This window comes from Hyperolius riggenbachi, chromosome 3 (genome assembly GCF_040937935.1).
Source record: "Hyperolius riggenbachi isolate aHypRig1 chromosome 3, aHypRig1.pri, whole genome shotgun sequence".
NCBI classification, from domain to species: domain Eukaryota; kingdom Metazoa; phylum Chordata; class Amphibia; order Anura; family Hyperoliidae; genus Hyperolius; species Hyperolius riggenbachi.
Window position 1 is genome coordinate 410,870,814 of NC_090648.1, and position 18,996 is coordinate 410,889,809.

The 18,996-nt window shown below is 44.0% G+C and overlaps 1 protein-coding gene across 1 annotated transcript in view; it reads right to left on the minus strand.

The window, feature by feature from the left end:
• Positions 1 to 11,624, minus strand: part of LOC137564095 (organic cation/carnitine transporter 2-like) — a 99,573-nt gene extending 87,949 nt beyond the window's left edge. Inside the window, exon 1 of the mRNA XM_068277458.1 lies at positions 10,937 to 11,624. Coding sequence (XP_068133559.1) covers positions 10,937 to 11,329 — 393 coding nt within the window. The 5' untranslated portion in view covers positions 11,330 to 11,624. The remainder of the gene's footprint in view (positions 1 to 10,936) is intronic.
• Between the last annotated feature and the right edge of the window lie 7,372 nt (positions 11,625 to 18,996).

The window sequence follows — 18,996 nt, forward strand, 5'->3', positions numbered from 1 at the left end:
AGGAGCATACTACACCTGTGCAGCACTATTGCGCAGGTGCAGAATGTTCCTGGCTGTGGGAGCGGCATGCGGCCGGACAGCGCTGACTGGCTGAATTACCAGGACTCATAGCAGAAGATCCGGGTGGTGGAGGACAGCGAAGGACTGATTAGCCTGAAGGGGGCTGGAGGAAGCCCCAGGTATGTATAAAACTTTACTTTTCATCCGTCTCAGGTACCCTTTAATTTGTAGTCACCAAACCAAATTTTAACAACATATCAAATGATTTGATTTCATCAGCAAAGGGAGTGCATACATTTGCATAAATCAGCATCAATGCAGAATTATTTCCATCTCATTGACCATCTCTATTAGTGACACAGCTACACATCAGGCTTTATTCTTACAGCATAGATGTTATTTAGTATATATAAGAGATTCCTGTGTACACATCATATATACAGTCACAATCAGATATGTACCTTAAAAATACGGTGACTGCTTTATTGAAGCAGCACAAGTAACTAATTTTGATTGGTTTATTTCATTTTTGTGGACTAAGCAGAGCCATTACTGTATATATACTGTATATATACATTATTTGTAATGACTATTATCTGAGAAATAGAACATTTTATCATATTTTCTATTTTGATTACAGTTACAAATTCATTAGGAGTCGGAGTCGGTGCATTTTTTCCCGACTCCGACTCCAGGCACCCAAAATTGCCCGACTCCACGACTCCGACTCCACGACTCCGACTCCACAGCCCTGATGAGAATAGTGAAGAACGTTACCCTGCCGATAGAAGATGCTGTGGCCTTTAAAGATGTATTAGATCGGCAAATAGATCAGGACCTGAAGAGATCCTACTTAGCTTCAGGGGAAACGTCTCGGGCCGCTATTTCATTAACCTCAGTAGCAAAGGCTAACAGAGTTTGGATAGACAAGGTTCAAAGAGATATAGCAAGGGGTGCATCGATGGATGAAGTTACGTTTGGCTTAAATGAGTTAAGATTATCGGCAGACTTCTTGGGTGAGGCCAGTGTGGACATAGTCCGCTCTGCCAGTCGTTCAATGTTATATGCCGTCATGGCGAAAAGAAATTTATGGCTGAAACCCTGGTCAGCAGATCCTACATCGAAACAGGCCTGGTCGAAAATACCTTTTGATGGAAAGAATTTATTCGGGCCCAAGATGGATGCGGCCATCTCAAGAGTTACAGGGGGCAAATCGGGTCTGTTGCCCCAGGACAGAAGATTCAGTAGACAAAAATTCTCTCAATACAGAAAGCAGTTAGCAAGCAAGTTTACCGAGTCAAAGTCTTATCGCCCTGGAAGGGAGTACCGTAAAAACTGGCAACGCCCCCAAAATACCTTTCAAAGGTCTACAAAAGCCAGAACATCTTCAGCCACAAGTAATGCAGTTAAGCCTTTTTGATGGGACGCCCGTCCTAGATTTTCCGGTTGGTGCCAGGCTCTTGAATTTCGGGAAAATCTGGACGGGGACCATGGGTCTTAAGTACGGTGCTAAAAGGTCACAAGTGGTCCTTCAAAAGAAGTCCGCCTCTAAATCGATTTATCTCGACAAAGATACCAAACAATCGAGAAAAGTTGTTAATTCTAATAGACTATGTGACAGAGCTAATGCGGCAGAAAGCAGTCGTGCAAGTGCCAACTTCCGAAAGAGGTACAGGATACTATTCCCCTCTATTTTTAATAAAGAAAAAGACTTGGAAGCTGAGGCCGGTATTAGATTTGAAAAGCCTAAACAGATTCATCTTCACCCCGAGATTCAAAATGGAGAGTCTTCAAACTATACTCCTATCAATTCAACCGGGCGACTGGATGTGTTCAGTGGACCTGAGGGACGCGTATTTCCATGTACCCATACATCACAATTTTCACAAATTTCTTCGATTTGCAGTAGGAGAGTTGCACCTTCAGTTTGTTTGCCTGCCGTTTGGCCTATCGACGTCTCCGAGAACTTTTTCCAAGGTCCTGTTATCGGTAATTGCTGTTGTAAGGGTACAGGGAATACGCGACCTTCACTATTTAGACGATATTCTCCTGTTGGCCTCTTCGAAGGAAGCCTTACTTCGAGACAGGTCTGTGCTGATAGATACTCTGCAGGCTTTCGGTTGGGTGATAAATTTTCCCAAGAGTCAGCTTCAACCAACTCGTCGGATGATATTTCTGGGGGCGCAATTGGACACAGTCAAAGGGACAGTATCACTTCCAGCAGACAAACTTTACAAAATTCAACGAGCTGTTCTAAATCTGGAACTAGCAGCTTGGATTCCAGCCAGGAAATGTATGCAGATCCTAGGGCTCATGTCTTCAGTGATACCGATGGTGAAGTGGGCTCATTGGCATCTCCGTCCTCTTCAGTGGTCATTTCTAAGACAGTGGAACAAAGAATCGTTAACACAGCACATCCTACTTTCCTCGAAAGTCAGGTCTTCCCTTTCATGGTGGAGGAACATGGCAAACCTCAAAAATTGTCGTCCACTCTTTCCACAGAATTGGAATATTCTGACAACGGATGCCAGTTCTTTAGGTTGGGGGGCAGTATTTCAAGACCAAGTCGCTCAAGGCTGTTGGGAGTTTCCAACACAAGGGATAGTTTCAAACGTCCTAGAGCTAAGAGCTGTCCTCCAAGCCTTGATACATTTTCTTCCAGTCTTACAGAATACATCAGTGATGGTGAGGATCGACAATGTCTCAGCAGTATCCTATATAAAGAATCAACAGGGAACGCACAGCAGGACATTGATGGAGGAAACTGGCCCAATAATGCAGATGGCGCAGGAGAGTCTGGGGGATCTCTCGGCTCTTTATATTCCGGGAATATTAAATACGACAGCAGATTATCTGTCAAGGAATCTACTCAACAACAACAAGTGGTCGCTACATCCATTGGTGTTTCAAACAATTTCCGAAACATGGGGTTGTCCGGAGATCGATCTCTTTGCCTCTCATTCCAACCACAAAGTGAAGAAATATTTCTCGAGGTACAGAGACCCCAAGGCTCTAGCGACAGATGCTCTCTCCCAGTCTTGGAGCTTCAGTCTCGCATATGCTTTTCCACCGATCCCGTTAATCTTCAGATTTCTCAGGAAATTAATGACTCAGAAAATGACAGTACTGGCAGTGTTGCCATATTGGCCCAGGAGACCGTGGTTTCCCCTACTGCTTCAGTTGAGCACTCAACATCCTCTAGCTCTTCCAGATTTGCCGGATCTACTCTCACAGGGAACGATGTGCCATCAAAATCCTCAAAGACTCCGATTGATGGCATGGAATTTGAGAGGCTTAGGTTGTTAGACATAGGTTGTTCTGCAGAGGTGGCGGAAACCTTAGCTAAAGCAAGAAAGCCAACCACAACACTCTCCTACAACAGAGTTTGGAAGACCTTTTCAGACTTTGCTGCTAAGTCGGGATTTCCTACATCAGAGTTTACAGTAGTTAATTTGTTATCTTTTCTTCAGGAAGGTCTTCATATGGGCTTAGCCTATTCCACACTGAAGAGGCAGGTCTCGGCCATTTCATCAATATCTGGAATATCCTGGTCCTCCAATACTCTGGTAAAGCAATTCTTTAAAGCAACAATTAAACTCCGGCCTCCGTTAAAACCAAAGTTCCCTAAATGGGAACTTCCGTTGGTCCTGGACTACATTGAGAAAGCCCTATCTAAACAAACGGAGTTAAGCCTTTATGATCGAACTTTGATCACAGTATTTCTGGTGGCAATCACATCTGGTAGAAGGGTGTCAGAGTTGCAGGCTTTGGGGCATTCAGAGCCTTACTTGATCTTTTATGAGGATAGACTAGTACTCCATCCCGTCCAAGCTTTTTTGCCAAAAGTAACGTCAGTTTTTCATCTTAATCAGGAATGGACACTACCAAGTTTCAGATTACAGGATGATGTCTCAAAACTGCATCCATTAGACATTCCTTCTACAGTCAAGGCTTATTTAGAAGCAACTAACTCGATTCGAGACTCAGATAGGTTGTTTATAATTCCTAACGGTTATAGGAAAGGAAAACCCGCTACTACAAGAACCATAGCGAGGTGGATTGTCACTCTAATCCAAAAGGCTTACAAAACCAATGGTCTTGAGCCTCCGCAGGAAATATTGGCCCATTCAACGAGAAGTCTGTCTTCCTCGTGGGCAACGTTAGGTAAGGTCGAGTTGACCACAGTATGCAGAGCAGCTAACTGGGCCTCTGGGCACACATTTTTGAAGCATTATAGTGTAGACCCTGCACTATTGTCTACTGTGGAATTTGGAAAGAAAGTTATTTCCTCCACTGTCAGCTCTGCAATATGATTTATGTTAATGTTGACATTCTGTTAATTAAATTTTTTTGTTGTTATTGCATCTCCCACCCTTGTTAGTATGCTGACATGGAGGCACCAGGGAATTAGGAAAATTGAATACTCACCTTACAGGTAATTTTCCTTTCCTGGTGCTCTCCATGTCAGCATACGTTCCCACCCTATACTGTCGGCTCGTACTTGTTAACTAGAATGGCAGTATGGGGGAGGGATAGTCTTAACATCTTTGGACATCCTACTGGGGCAAAGGAGGCGGGTCTTTGCCCATTAGTATGCTGACATGGAGAGCACCAGGAAAGGAAAATTACCTGTAAGGTGAGTATTCAATTTTCCTAAATCCCTGGCTGTCCTACGCAGGCTAGCTGCGATCATCCTGGCAGCAGGAGGGGTGGAACTACATCCTGCCTGAGTGTGCTCCTCCCCTCCCTATCTACTGCATGTGAGAATAACTACAGAGAACAATATCTACAAGTGTACCTGAGATGACCAGGAAAAAAAAAAAAAAAAAAAAAAAAACCACATACCTGGGGCTTCCCCCAGCCCCCTTCAGCCTGATCGCTCCTTTGCCGCTATCTTCTGCCTCCTGGATCCTCAATTATTAGTCCCGATTAAAAAAAATAAATAAATAATTTTGCCTGATGGGCGCATGGCAGTGCATGCACAGTGAGCCCCAACTCCCGAAGTTACCAGGAGTGATAAAGAAGCATACAGAAGGCGGAGCATGGCGGCGAGGGACGGATCAGGTGAAAGGGGGCTGATCATCTCAAGGTTTTTTTAAGGACTGGAGTGATAAGGCAACACTTTCACTGTGGAAGCTTATCCCTTCATGTTAGTAAGACAAGCTTCTTTAGTAAATGAACACTTAAAATACTAATTGATGTGTAGTGATAAGTGTTCGCCTGCCTCTTCACAAGTATGGTATATTTGTGTAAACATATTATGTAAAAGTGACACTGATTCAATAATACGTAATCAGTCAAGTCAACCATTAGTGGAAATCATTCTCCCTTGAACTAACATCTGCTAATTACTTTTCTCAGTGTTCTAAGTGGTATATTACAAATATTAACAAGAATGAGAAGCTCTCATCTGTGTATTAAATGCCAAGCAAGCAGAAGACATGGTGCAAGAGTCACATCACACTTTTAAGTCAGCTGTCTTATTGGGAAATATGTTTGGTCCATGATAAACAGGTTTATAAAAGTGATGCGCTTGTTGTCTTACTGAATGTGAAAGCAATGGTGTAACAACATGGCCCTAATATATTTTACTTATGCTTCCAAAGTTGCAACATTGGCAAACTTACTTGTGGGTTATGAAGTATATATACGCCATACCACACCAGCACATGACACAGTAGTGATCTTCCTACACTCATGACTGCTGCAAGTGTTGCAACATAACATTCCTGATTGTCCAGGAAGATTGACTGAAGCTGACATACACTATTCAAGTGTTTTCAATAGAATAACAGATTGTGGGTGTCTGAGGTTAGCAGTGGTTGATTGATGGTCGCATAGCTTTGTCTTGCATTTTAAGGAAACCGGCGATGACCTGCAATAAAAAAAAAAAATATTCATACATACCCAGGGCTGTGGAGTCGGTCCAAAAATCCTCCGACTCCTCAGTTTAGGACTCCACCGACTCCGACTCCTAATTTGCATATTACAATTTTGTTGATTAAAAGTATGTAACATGAAATTCGTCTCTTAACTGCCAACGCTTAGGAATTTTACAAGACAACTGAAGTGAGAAGGATATGTAGACTACTATATTTATTCCCTTTAGACTAAAACTAGTCCTTGGTAAGAGTACTTGTAAAAGGTACAAACCAGAACAAAGAACATCTATCAGGCCCTAGACAATGTAACTGTGGGTACATGTAAGAATGATGTGCAGGTACTCTGCAGGAGAATGAGGGGATTCTTCCTCTATTACACATTCTTCATGCACAATCTGAACCAGGTTTATGGGCGATTGACAACACCTCTGTCTTCAATGTGCACAGCATTCTCAGTGTATTCCCTGCAGCTCTGTGGGGAGTGCATATGTAGAGTAAAGTACTACTGTGTAACAAAGTAAACCTGAGACAGATGAAATTAAAGTTTTATATAGACCTGGGGCTTCCTCCAGCCGCCTTCAGGATAATCAGTCCCTCGTTGTCCTCCTCCACCACCTGGATCTTCTGCTATGAGTCCAGGTACTTGAGCCAGTCGGGCGTAGTGCGCATGCACACACTCCGCCGCCAGGAGCATACTACACCTGTGCAGACCTATTGCGCAGGTGCAGAATGTTCCTGGCTGTGGGAGCGGCATGCGGCCGGACAGCGCTGACTGGCTGAATTACCAGGACTCATAGCAGAAGATCCGGGTGGTGGAGGACAGCGAGGGACTGATTAGCCTGAAGGGGGCTGGAGGAAGCCCCAGGTATGTATAAAACTTTACTTTTCATCCGTCACAGGTACCCTTTAATTTGTAGTCACCAAACCAAATTTTAACAACATATCAAATTATTTGATTTCATCAGCAAAGGGAGTGCATACATTTGCATAAATCAGCATCAATGCAGAATTATTTCCATCTCATTGACCATCTCTATTAGTGACACAGCCATGCAAAGCTCACTACAAATCCCCCCTGCCGTGCAAAGCACCCAGGCATGCAAAGCGCTCAGCATATCCCCCCCCCCCCCCCCGCCATGCAAAGCACTCTGCAAATGATTCCCCCCCTGCGATGCAAAGCGCCCAACAAATTCCTTCCCCCAGCCATGCAAAACGCCCAGCAACCCCCCCCCCCCCCCCAGCCATGCAAAGCGTGCAAATCCCCCCCCCCCCCCCCCCAGCCATGCAAAGCACTCTGCAAATGATCCTCCCCCCCGCGATGCAAAGCGCCCAGCAAATTCCTTCCCCCAGCCATGCAAAAACGCCCGGCAAATTCCCCCCCGCCCAGCCATGCAAACAAAGCGCCCAGCAAATTCCCCTCCCTAGCCATGCAAAGCGCCCACCAAATCCCCCCAGCCATGAAAAGTGCCCAGCAAATCCCCCCAGCCATGAAAAGCCCCCCCCTCCATCCATGCATAGTGCCCAGCAAAGCATCCCCCCTCATCTGTGACTAATCACCGCTGTAATTTGATCTCTCCCATCTCACCTGACTGCCACAGCAGAGCAGCTGCGTTTTGGACTTTGGCCGACTGACTTTGGTCATTTCTAGAACTGGCCGGCCAATGCCAGAAATTCCCAGCATTTTGGACTTTGGCCGACATCAAATCGGCCAGTTCTAGAAACGGCCGGCCAATTCTAGAATTGGCCGATTTCTGGTTTTGGCCGTAACATATATAAGAGATTCCTGTACACATCATATACACAGTCACAATCAGATCTGTATATCTGACCTTAAAAATACGGGGACTGCTTTATTGAAGCAGCACAAGTAACTAATTTTGATTGGTTTATTTCATTTTTGTGGACTAAGCACAGCTATTACTGTATATATACATTTTTTTAATGACATCTGAGAAATAGAACATTTTATCATATTTTCTATTTTAATTACAGTACACAAATTCATTAGGAGTCGGAGTCGGTGCATTTTTTCCCGACTCCGACTCCAGGCACCCAAAATTGCCCGACTCCGACTCCACAGCCCTGTACATACCTGGGGCTTCCTCCAGCCCCCTTCAGCCTGATCGTTCCCTTGTCGCCGTCCTCCGCCTATTGTATCCTCCATAAGGGCTTCCTTTAAGTTTGGCCAGTCGGGGCTTACAGCCATACACGCCCCTCTTCTTGGAGCGTTCTGTGCCTGTTGCTGCGATGCTGGACAAATGCATCGCACCATGTGTGACATTATCCTAAAAAGGAGGAGAATGGGAAATGGGAGGGACCCTGTAGACAACTACCAGCATGAACCCATCTTCGCTAAGCGTTATTTTTGCATTTTTTTGTGATTACCTGCGTTTGCACGTTTTGCAAGTTATTACATTTGTATTTTCTGTGCGCAGACAAACAGGAAGTGCACTCTTTGACCTGGAACTGAATGTCTTTTAAAGCAATTTTGCTCAAAACATTTACACAAAAAAAACACTTTTAAAGCGATTTGCAATTTTCCTATACCTTGCAATAAAGCGCAACCGATCAGAAAAGGGTGCAGGGCACGCGTTTGCAATTGGAAAGAAAGTTCTTTGCTCGTGTGCGTACACTCACATTAGATTTCATTACACAATTGTTTAAAAAAAAAAAAGCTAGCAATTTAAAGAGGATCAAAACGCTCAGTGTGAACAAACTCTAAGGGCCTGAGCCTACTTGCACATTCTGTGCCAATTTCATCAATGCACATTAGTATTTGGCATTGATAAGCTGCTGAAATCAACACAGAAATGTTAACAGGGATGTGGATTTTGTACAAAAAAAAAAAATCAGCCGACTCCGACTCCCGACTCCTCAGTTTATGAAATCAACGACTCTGACTGCCCAAAATTGCCCTGACTCCTTGACTCCGACTCCGACTCCAACTCCACAGCCCTGCATTATAACACGGATATAGGGCAGTCAATCTACTGTCACTCCTGCCCTGTCCTTGATCAATGGAGATTTTCCATTCAGTCAGATAAAAAATATAGGTAAAGTTTGATTGAAATTACAATTGATCTGACACGTTGGATCATAGATTTCTGGCAGACCAAATCTGCCCGGAATCAACAGAAAATCTATTAGAACACATTCGCAGTGACCGGTCCCTGTAGCAGCAGGTAGATCGAGAAGATGATGCCGCACGTTATCCATGCGTTGCATAGAATGAAAAGTATGCTTCTTTGTAATAGTTAACACTGATGCTCTCTATTGTACCGCAACGCACCAGTGCAGTGTCATATAGGTGTTGCATTGCAGTAAGCCGCATTACAAAGCAGCCGTTGCACTGCACGCACCACTGTGAATAGGGCGCAAGGCCCGGTTCGCATTGCGTTTTTGAGCCAAATGGATCCGGTAAGCAGATCCGGTCTCCGCTTCACTGGATCCTTATGGCTCTGTGCACACTGCAGAATGGAAGTGAAAACGGATCTGATCAATGATTGATCGGATCAGTTTTCACTCAAGTTTCGCTGCAACTACATACCTAATGTTCTGTAGCAGTAGAGGCTTCCTCTTTTTCTGCTCTGACTACACAACGTGTCATGTGACTAGTCACATGACGTGAAAGACGACGGAAGCCTCCACCACCGGCTGCTAAAGAACATTAGTTAAGTATTTTACAATCTTTCACCCACCCGCCCGGCTGCACCCTCCCTTTGCTAAGATTTGTGTTGGATCATGCAACCGTCCCCCGTGGAACAGTCCGTTTCTTCACTAGTGTGAAGAAACGTTCCGTTTTCCATTGCCCCAATGCTGCAGCATTTTTTGTCTGGATCCGTTCTGCTGGGCAAAACGGTCCGGAAAATTAGGGCCTGCAGCAATTTTTAGATCCAGGGACTGGAACGTACGGAATATATCGGTACCAACGGACGCATGTGAATGGATCCATAGGTTAACATTGGATCCTTTCACATCCGTTCCGTTTGTACCGTATACGTTCCTGTTACGTTCCACAAAAAAACGCTAATGTGAACCAGGCCTTAGGCTACGCACCACTGTGAAGGGAGGCCGAATGCTGCTTTCACCGCGGTGCATTGCAAATTTATGGGGGCATCTTAACGCAGAAATTCACACTGCAATAAAAATAATCCTAACGTTTGTATAGCGCTTTTCTCCTGTTGGACTCAAAGCGCTAAAGAGCTACAGCCACTAAGGGAGTGCTCAAGCGGCCACCCTGCAGGGTTAGGAAGTCTTGCCCAAAGACTTCTGAGTAGGTACTGACCCTAGCCAGGATTTGAACCCTGGTCTCCCATGTCAAAGGCAGAGCCCTGAGGGCTCATTTACATTATGCAGTGCAGGAGCCGTGCTTTAGCGTGGCTCTGCATTGCATGCGATTCTCCCAGGGGTGGTGCTTGCAATCCCATTCATTATAATCAATGAGATTGCAGGCGCAATCACCCCAAAATGAGTGCAACCATGCGCTGAGATTCAGTGGTGAAGTGCAGCACATGTATGGAAACATCAAAGAGTGCAGTCTATGCACTCTCTGATGTCTCTGCGATCTTATTTCCAAAAGCACACATATGAAAATGAGCCTTAACCAGTACACTAAACAGCCACTGTTAGTATGTTCATACGATGTTCCAAGTGCATGTAGCACATTGGAAGCCAATGCACTACAGTATCTTAACAGTGCATTACCGCATACATTAACAGAGCAGTGATTGAAGCATATTTTTCTTTCACTTTATCCTTTACTGTATGAAACCAAAAAGTCCTTTTTTGTTCTTCTGCATTTTTCTGTTTTTACAGGGAATGCAATGCAGTTTCCACTGTTAGTTCACACACCAGTCTTCACTGTGGCTGAGTTTGTGTGTTGCACTGGGCTACAACACTTGTAAATAACCCCATTCACAAAGGGACAAGTGCAATAGCGCAGTCCTCATCCTCTGGCAAACTACTATTATGTTTGGCAACATCTGTGTGACAATAGAACAAGAAATCTACTTATTGCTGGAGTGCAGCTTTCTATCAGTCTGTCAGTCACTGACCTCTGTGACAATTGTAGACCGGTAGACGTCAGTGTCGTAGTCCCATCCATCCAGGCACTTCTCCTTCCCCAAGTCAGTGACATTGACATCCAGCCCAGGAAGGCGCCCCTGATCAGAGAATGTCCTCAGGTCGTCCAGCTTGTACCTCCAGCACCTGCTCTGCACCAGCGCCCCGTCCTTCTCCTCCAAGGGGATGCTGACATTCCTCCAAGCCTGGCTCAGGTTGGCGCTGGCAGGGACCCGACACCGATGTTCCGGAGTAGCGGCCAAAAAGACGGCAGAGAGGCCGGTGAAGCCATTGGGGATGATGCTGGCACTGAGCAGGAAAAAGATCGCTCGCTGGAAGGGACCCCATTCTCCCAGGAAGGAGGTCGCCTCGTCGTAATCGCGCATGGCTCGTAGCAGGCAGCAGCAGAGGCGGGAGCCGGGGCGGAAGAGGAGGGGGAGTGAGCCAGCCGGACACCGGTGCTCGGGGAAGTGATAATGGAGCGATCAGCTGTGCGTGTACTGTCACCGCTCACTGGGCTGTGTGTACACAGGCCTCACATGGCCTATTATTCATTACCTGGTGCAGGCGTAGGAGGGGGCGGAGTGTGGGTAAATCCTCTACGCTGCTACTGTGTACAAATAATGCCAGTACTGCTGCTGCGGGAGCGGCTGGCCCGTAACCTTCGTCAAGCAGAGGACACACGCTGTGCTCCGATCTGTGCCATGCATGGCAGCTACGACGTTCAGCTTTAATGCTCAGCTTCAATACAACAGTAAGCATGCTGCAGTGCCATAACTACAGCCATGCTCCCAGTTTCCGCACGCAGAGAGCACTCACCCAGCCTCTGTAAGGTGCATGGCCTGACGTGCTTCACTCCAGACCTAGTGACTGCCACTATATACAGTAGCCTTCCCAGTTCTGCTTGAGCTGCTCTTACCATCCCCGCAGAGAACACACAGCTTGATACTGGTTTACACATGGCCTATGCTTTACTACTCATCTACTGTAAAACTATTTGACAGCATTGTCATTCCTGCAACCGGTTGCATTCATTAATACCCGATGTCAAAATAGACTGAGGAGATAAACAATTGTATATCTATCCTCCTCATAAAAATGACTTTTCTTTAGGTATCCCACAGGTTTAATTTATATTTAAATCCACTTTTTAAGTTTTTTATTGTTTCTGCTCTATGACATATTCTTTAAAGTATGCTAGAGCTTACATATGAACTATTGACCCGTTCTATCTCTTTCCTGCTTTTAGAAGCCATTTTCTGCTAGAAAAGTTTTATGGTTGTTATTCCTTATCAGGGAGGGTTACACTGTAGTCAGACCCAGTCCTGACCCAGACAGAAACTGTCACTTAGGCCTGGTGCACACCAAAACCTGCTAGCAGATCCGCAAAATGCTAGCAGATTTTGAAACGCTTTTTCTTATTTTTCTGTAGCGTTTCACCTAGCATTTTGCGGTTTTGTGAAGTGTTTTTGGTGTAGTAGATTTCATATATTGGAACGGCAACTGGAGACTGGGCAATTGTACAAAGAGACCGTGAGACTGTTTTGTGTATTTATATACACTATATGCTTATCACTACTAAGGGTCCCTGTCAAAAGGACCCCTAAAGTAAGATATTGTATATGTGTTACTGTTTGAAGCTTATTAAAATTTATTGCTTTTAATGACAGTGAGTGACCTGTTGGTGATTTTTATCCTTGGTGACGGTCACTGTCTGAGAATATACACTGTGGTGTCTACAGATAACAGTGTGATCGCCTAGCGCTGTGGATATACATTTGGAGATTTCATATATTGTTACAGTAAAGCTGTTACTGAACAGCTTCTGTATCAAAAACACCTGCAAAACTGCTCTGAACTGCCGTTTTTCAGAGTGGTTTGCGTTTTTCCTATACTTTACATTGGAGGCAGAAACGACTCCGCAATCCAAAAAATGCCTCACCCCGGGAGTATGCGTTTCAGCAAAACGCCTCCCGCTCTGGTTTGAAACCACCCCATTGAGATGCATTGACCAAGTGTATCCAAAACGCCGAAAAACCCGCTCGGTGTGCACCAGCCCTTAGGGCCTGTTTCCACTACACGCAGATTGGATGCAGTAAAACTGACTCCAATGAATGCCTATGGAAAAATCTGCATCAGAAAAATTGCGTTTAGTGGAAACGGGCTCATAGACATTCATTGGAGTCAGTTTTTCTGCATTCAGTCTGCGTGTAGTGGAAACAGGCCCTTATATACCTGATGTTTAATTCTTTCAGGCAGAGAAATAAAAAAAGGAACACAGCATAGTTATTAGTGCAGTTGGCACTGTATGTACACATGTCTATCTCATCATCTCATATGTCACCTCAGGTATCCTTTAAGCTATTCTCACAGAGAACTCTCCTCTGATGGGCAACTAATAACCCCCTGGAGGGAACTAAACCCCACCTCGATGGGCAACTAATAACCCCCCTTTGGTGTGTCCAAGATGTTTAAGGACAGGGAAGACTCGGACACACCTCGTTAAATAGACAACATATTTATTCATGCATCAAGGGCCGTTGATACAGGCATCATCAGAGTAATGCTACCGATCATTAGCACACAGCAGATTTTATAGGGTTACAAGTATGCAAAAATATACATGCCTCTGGGCAGTTCAGGATGTCCATCAGTGTTACAAAAACCAATCACAGTTCAATAATCAGTGCAGACATAAAGCAGTTAACATTTAATTCTTAGAACTCTCCACCCATATTATAATGAGTTTCACCACCCACTGTTCTCTTACTCAACCTTCTGTTTAAGGTCACAAGGGGAAGTGGTTCAGTCTGGACAACACATCACTTGTCTAAATCTGTCCGTGGGGCCCCTTTTCCACTAAAAGTCAAGGAAGCTAGGACATTGCAAAATAACAGTAAATCTACTATTAGGACATGTTCAAGAGTAGCAAGTGTCCCTGAGCACGTACACATCATGTGGCCTTTTTCTAACAGAAATTGTTTATATATCACCAAATGGAGCTAATTTAAAACAAAGTGTCCTTTATATAAACCAGACAGGTATCACAGCTTTGTCACTCCCTCCTCTAGTTCATCCCTGTGAACTACTTATATTAAAAAGTTTTTATCACAGTATTCTTGTAGTCAGGGCCTCCAGCTATATCACCTCTGGCTCTATTCTTGTAGTCAGGGCCTCCAGCTATATCACCTCTGGCTCTGTGGTACATATGTTGTAGTGCCATCCTCTTCACCTTAATAAGAGCCACCTTTTTGGCTAAGAACTCATCTTAAGGCAGTGCATCCTCTTCACCTTAATAAGAGCCACCTTTTGGCTAAAAACTCCTCTTAAGGCGGTGCATTCTGGTGGAACGTTTATTATGGGTCCTGCCAGGATGTATCAAATAGATTCCTTTTGATCCTTTCAAGTAAAGCAGGTGATGATGTCAGGACAAGAGTGCTCTTTTAACGATCTGTAGTGATGCAATCGTAGAGCGATGTCTTACTAAGGATTCAGCCGTCTTTGTCTTTCCCAGCTGGGGTCTTTCTTCCCTTGCACCCTTAGGACCTCTTGCTTTTTATTGTAAAACAGTATGAACATGAGGTAGATTTCAAATCAGGAGGTAGAATTCATACCACAGGCCTTAATCCATAAGTGTCTTCTTGGTGATAAGCTGAGGCACAACATGTCTTGTTGAGGTAGAAGGGTAGAACCATAGGGAGATACAACAATAAAGCATAAAGAAGGAAAAAGGTTTTTTTTTTTTTTTTTTTTTTTTTTTTTTTTTTTTTTTACACATTGCAAATGCCGTCTCTTTTAATCTCTTATTATTATTTTTTTTTTTTTATATATATGTTTGTATGATTATTATAAAGTATAACACCAAGTAAGTATAGTAGCAATTAAATCACAATAATAAGTTGATTTAGTAGGGGATTACAATACCTAACAAACCTACCCTTTCATCCATGACAGACTTCTCCCGCCCCTCACCTGGTAGTCTGACCACCAGCTGCATAGTTCAGGATAAGCCTGTATTGATTATATTGGTTTCATTCATACCTAGGTTATATGGTTCTCTCCTTTCATGGAGGGCTTCTTCTACTTCCATTGACTCATTTCCATGCACTTCCTTTTAACTAAGGGAACATGAGAAAGTTTATACTACCCATATAACATTTAGATATATTCTTCATCTTGTGAAACTACCACCAAAACATCCCTGAGTTTCTGTTGTTTCTTACTCATTCTAGCACCTAATCTTTTGACTTTACAAAACACAAGTACCTGGAAAATGTATAGTACACATGTAAGGACAATGAGCACCACTACTGGATGGAGCATGAGGTTCAGAAAGGCACTTGCCTTTGGACTATACCCAAATAGACTTTCCCACCATGATATTTTAGCATCCTGTTCTAGAGCATGTGAGACTTGCACTAGTTTCTCACGATCGTGCTCCAAACGCACTGTTGCTTGCCTTTCTGAAGCTCTGAGTGTTTTTATGATCTCATCTTCCCTCCCAAAATCCAATAACCATCCTTTCAATTCTGCTCCAAATCCTAAAGGAATTTTTTGTAAACGGACAGGTGTATCAGGCTTGATGTCTAGTCTTTTTTTCAGGTGTTATGGGTGTACGTCCCTTCTGCTGTGCCAGATCAACTCCCAGGACTGGGCCAGTGGTACAGTACACCCCTCTGGTCAGTGTTCCACTCTGAGTACAATTGAATGTATATACTGCATAAGAGGTGGCATTTTCCATTTGATACCAGCACCAATAACCCTGTCCTAGGTACTTCATCCGGCTCGGCACCTTCTCTTTTGCATCCATCAAGCATGATCCTTCCTCATCCCAACATTGTTGCCTTATAATCCTGTTTTGCTGTCCTTGACATAACAGTACATTTTCCTTTCTCCAACACCCATCTGTGTCTAACAACCTGGGCTCACCTTCTTCATAAATCATTATGTCATGGTTTACTCTGGGAAGCAAAACTACACCTGCTGACAAAACAGAACCCAAATTTACCACTGTATAAGCTTGATGCTCCTCACCTGCAACTGGCACTAAGGACGAAATAGTGCATGTGAGGTTTTGACACCCATGGAATTGAGTAAGCCACCATTTTTCATGCATCATTGCAAATTTAGGAACAGATCTCTCAGCTTGTCTACGCAAATTTATGGGAAAGTGACCAGCATGCAGTGAGGTTATCATTAGCTTTAGATCCTGTGATAGTTCAGATTGAACCTGTGTACAAGATAATGCTAATTGGACTTCTTCCTGTTGTTTAACCAGACCTGCTACTAACCCTTTAAATTTCTGCTTCATTACCTCTGACAGTGAGGCTGTAGCATCAATGTGATCATGTTGTAGATTTTCTAACACATGATTTATATCTAACTGAGTTTTCACTCCCTCCCCCACATGTTGAGCCAGCCCTCCAAGTTTATTTCTTAATACTTCTAAATCCATAGTGTTTAAGGCCCCTAGACCAAGACCTCCTGCCCCCAGAGCTTTACCCATCAAATCCCTTTTAGACTTATGGTGACTATACCCCGATTCCAACCATCCTTTCAACATGTAGATCTGATTTTTAATATATATACCACACCTCTTGTCCCACATATCTACCCTAAAATCAGTTAAAGTTACTCTCCACGTGTACAAAACAAACTTTGTATCCAACAATACTGCCCAAGGTGAGGCCAGTTGAGGGACTATTAGGTCTGCCATCTTGACAGCTGGGACTTTACATATATTTGGATTCATTTTTACAGGGACCACAACATCCTTTTCTCTTTCCACCCGGACTATAGTTGCACATACCTGGCCTCTCCCTTCCCATGTATACCACCCTCGTTTATTTATTGATGGATTGTTCACACCAGGGACTGGACTTTCTCTGTTCAACTGGACAGATTGGGTAAAAGTCCAGCATCCTTCATCTGATTCGTCGCAGAAAGGCCAAACAAATGGTCCATCCAAGTTTAAATCCAAATCTAACTCATAGCCATGAGGGTCTTTCCAGTCTGTGGTGTGATACAATCCTCTCAATCCTTCAGACATGGGAACCCCATACATCCATTCATTTACCTTTGGTGTGTCTATTCCATTACACAGTACTTCCCATTTCCACGGGTTTGGTCCATTAAAGACAAGAGATTGGTTGGATGCCCAATGTGCTGTGTCAATAATATAGTGCCCCTCAATGTCTGATGTACAAGCTTCTCTCATGATCCTCATCATATACTGTTGTACTGTTACACCTTCTTTTGGAGTGATATGCTCAAATCTCTTATTTTTAGCATCTGTTTGTACGTGCAACACCAGGGTGCTTGCATATGCATTAAGTCTAACTTTCTCATTATGTGTGTACCAAGTGGCCTGTTGGACTATACTGCAGTTGAGTCCAAATATAATTCTCTCTTGCGTCAGGTATGTAAGTGGATCTACAGTTCCAAAGTACTCAGGGGCTCGAGTAAGCAAGAACTCCATGATTCCATCTGCTGGATCATAACATTTATTTAATAGAGTACCTTGCACGGGTTCAGGTTGGTCATAGAATATTTTCCTATATTGTCTTGTCTCACCCACATTATATACCACATATACTATATACCAGTCATCATACCCTCCTCTTGTTGGGTCCTCAGGATGTAACCTGTCTTTCTCACACCTTACTACCATCAAGTCATCTGATCTCCCATTGTCTAAATCAGTAGATAAGTCTTTTAAATCGTCACTGTCAAGTATCTCAGAATCTGGGTTGTCTGTATCTGCAGTAAAAATCCCTGGCATAGTACATGTGTCTATTTCTGGGTCCTCATCTGCCTCACAGTCAGGGACAAGTCTATCTTGAACATATGTCAAAAAGAAAGTGATCTCTGGTTTCCCACCCAGCCTTTTTTTTTAAATGCTCCTGAAACGGAGGAATCATTCTGTGGTACATGGTATTACACAGTTCGTCCAAGGTATGCCAGTATGTGTCTATCACCAGGGGTGGATGAATTGGCCTAGCGTGCTCAAAATAGTGCAGGCTAGTAGGACTCATTCCCTTAGTACCATGTACATGCATATACCCTCGGTAAAAAAGTGGATATCTTGGCACTAGTCTCCCTTGTTTACATTCAACCTTATGCAAGTGGGCAGGATCCCAGCCTTGTGGTTTCACCCCCCACTTACCATATGATGCTGGTGGCACCCAAGGTTGCTGGTGGTGGCTAGAGGTAGTTTGTCCCTCAGCACCTTTGAATGTACATGACAAACAACATGCAAGACAGACCAACATAAATGCCCCTGGTGGCATGTTTGCATTAATCACTTTTGCGTATCTTCTTGCAATGAGAAGCATGGATCCAGGGAATTTTTCCTTCCAATTTTACTGAAGTAGAGGTGGTTAATAGGACTTGGTAAGGTCCGTCAAACCTGCTTTCCAACCCTTTCCTTTGGAATCTTTTTACTACCACCCAGTCTCCAGGTTTCAGTGAATGGGATCCTGTATCGGACTCAGGATCTGGAATAGAGGAGAAAACTTGTCCATGCAATTTTGTAAGCAAATTATGTAACTCTTGTACATACATTTTCAGTGAGCAATGCATCATTTTCATTTCCTGTGGGAAGAATAGACCCGTGGGTGCTGGTCTCCCAAACAAAATTTCATAAGGGGTGAGTTTCTCTGGACCCCTAGGTGTATGCCTCATTGATTTCAGGACCAGTGGCAAAGCATCATCTGCCCCGATCAAAATGTCATCTACATAACTTAGAAGTGTAATTCCCTCTGGGCAAACCCACCTGTCCAAGCATTCTTTCATTGCTCTACTGTATTCATTCGGGCTGGATACCATACCTTGCGGCAGCCTGGTCCACGTGTACTGCTGACCCTCAAAAACAAAAGCAAAAAGGTACTGGCTATCTGGGTGCAGTGGCACAGTGAGGTACGCATCTTTCAAATCGACCATGGTGAAACACCTGTTGGAGGGCCTAATGTTCCCCAAGATGGTATGTGGGTTTGGGACAACAGGGGTATCTTCTTGAATTATTTTATTTACTGCGCGTAAATCCTGAACCATT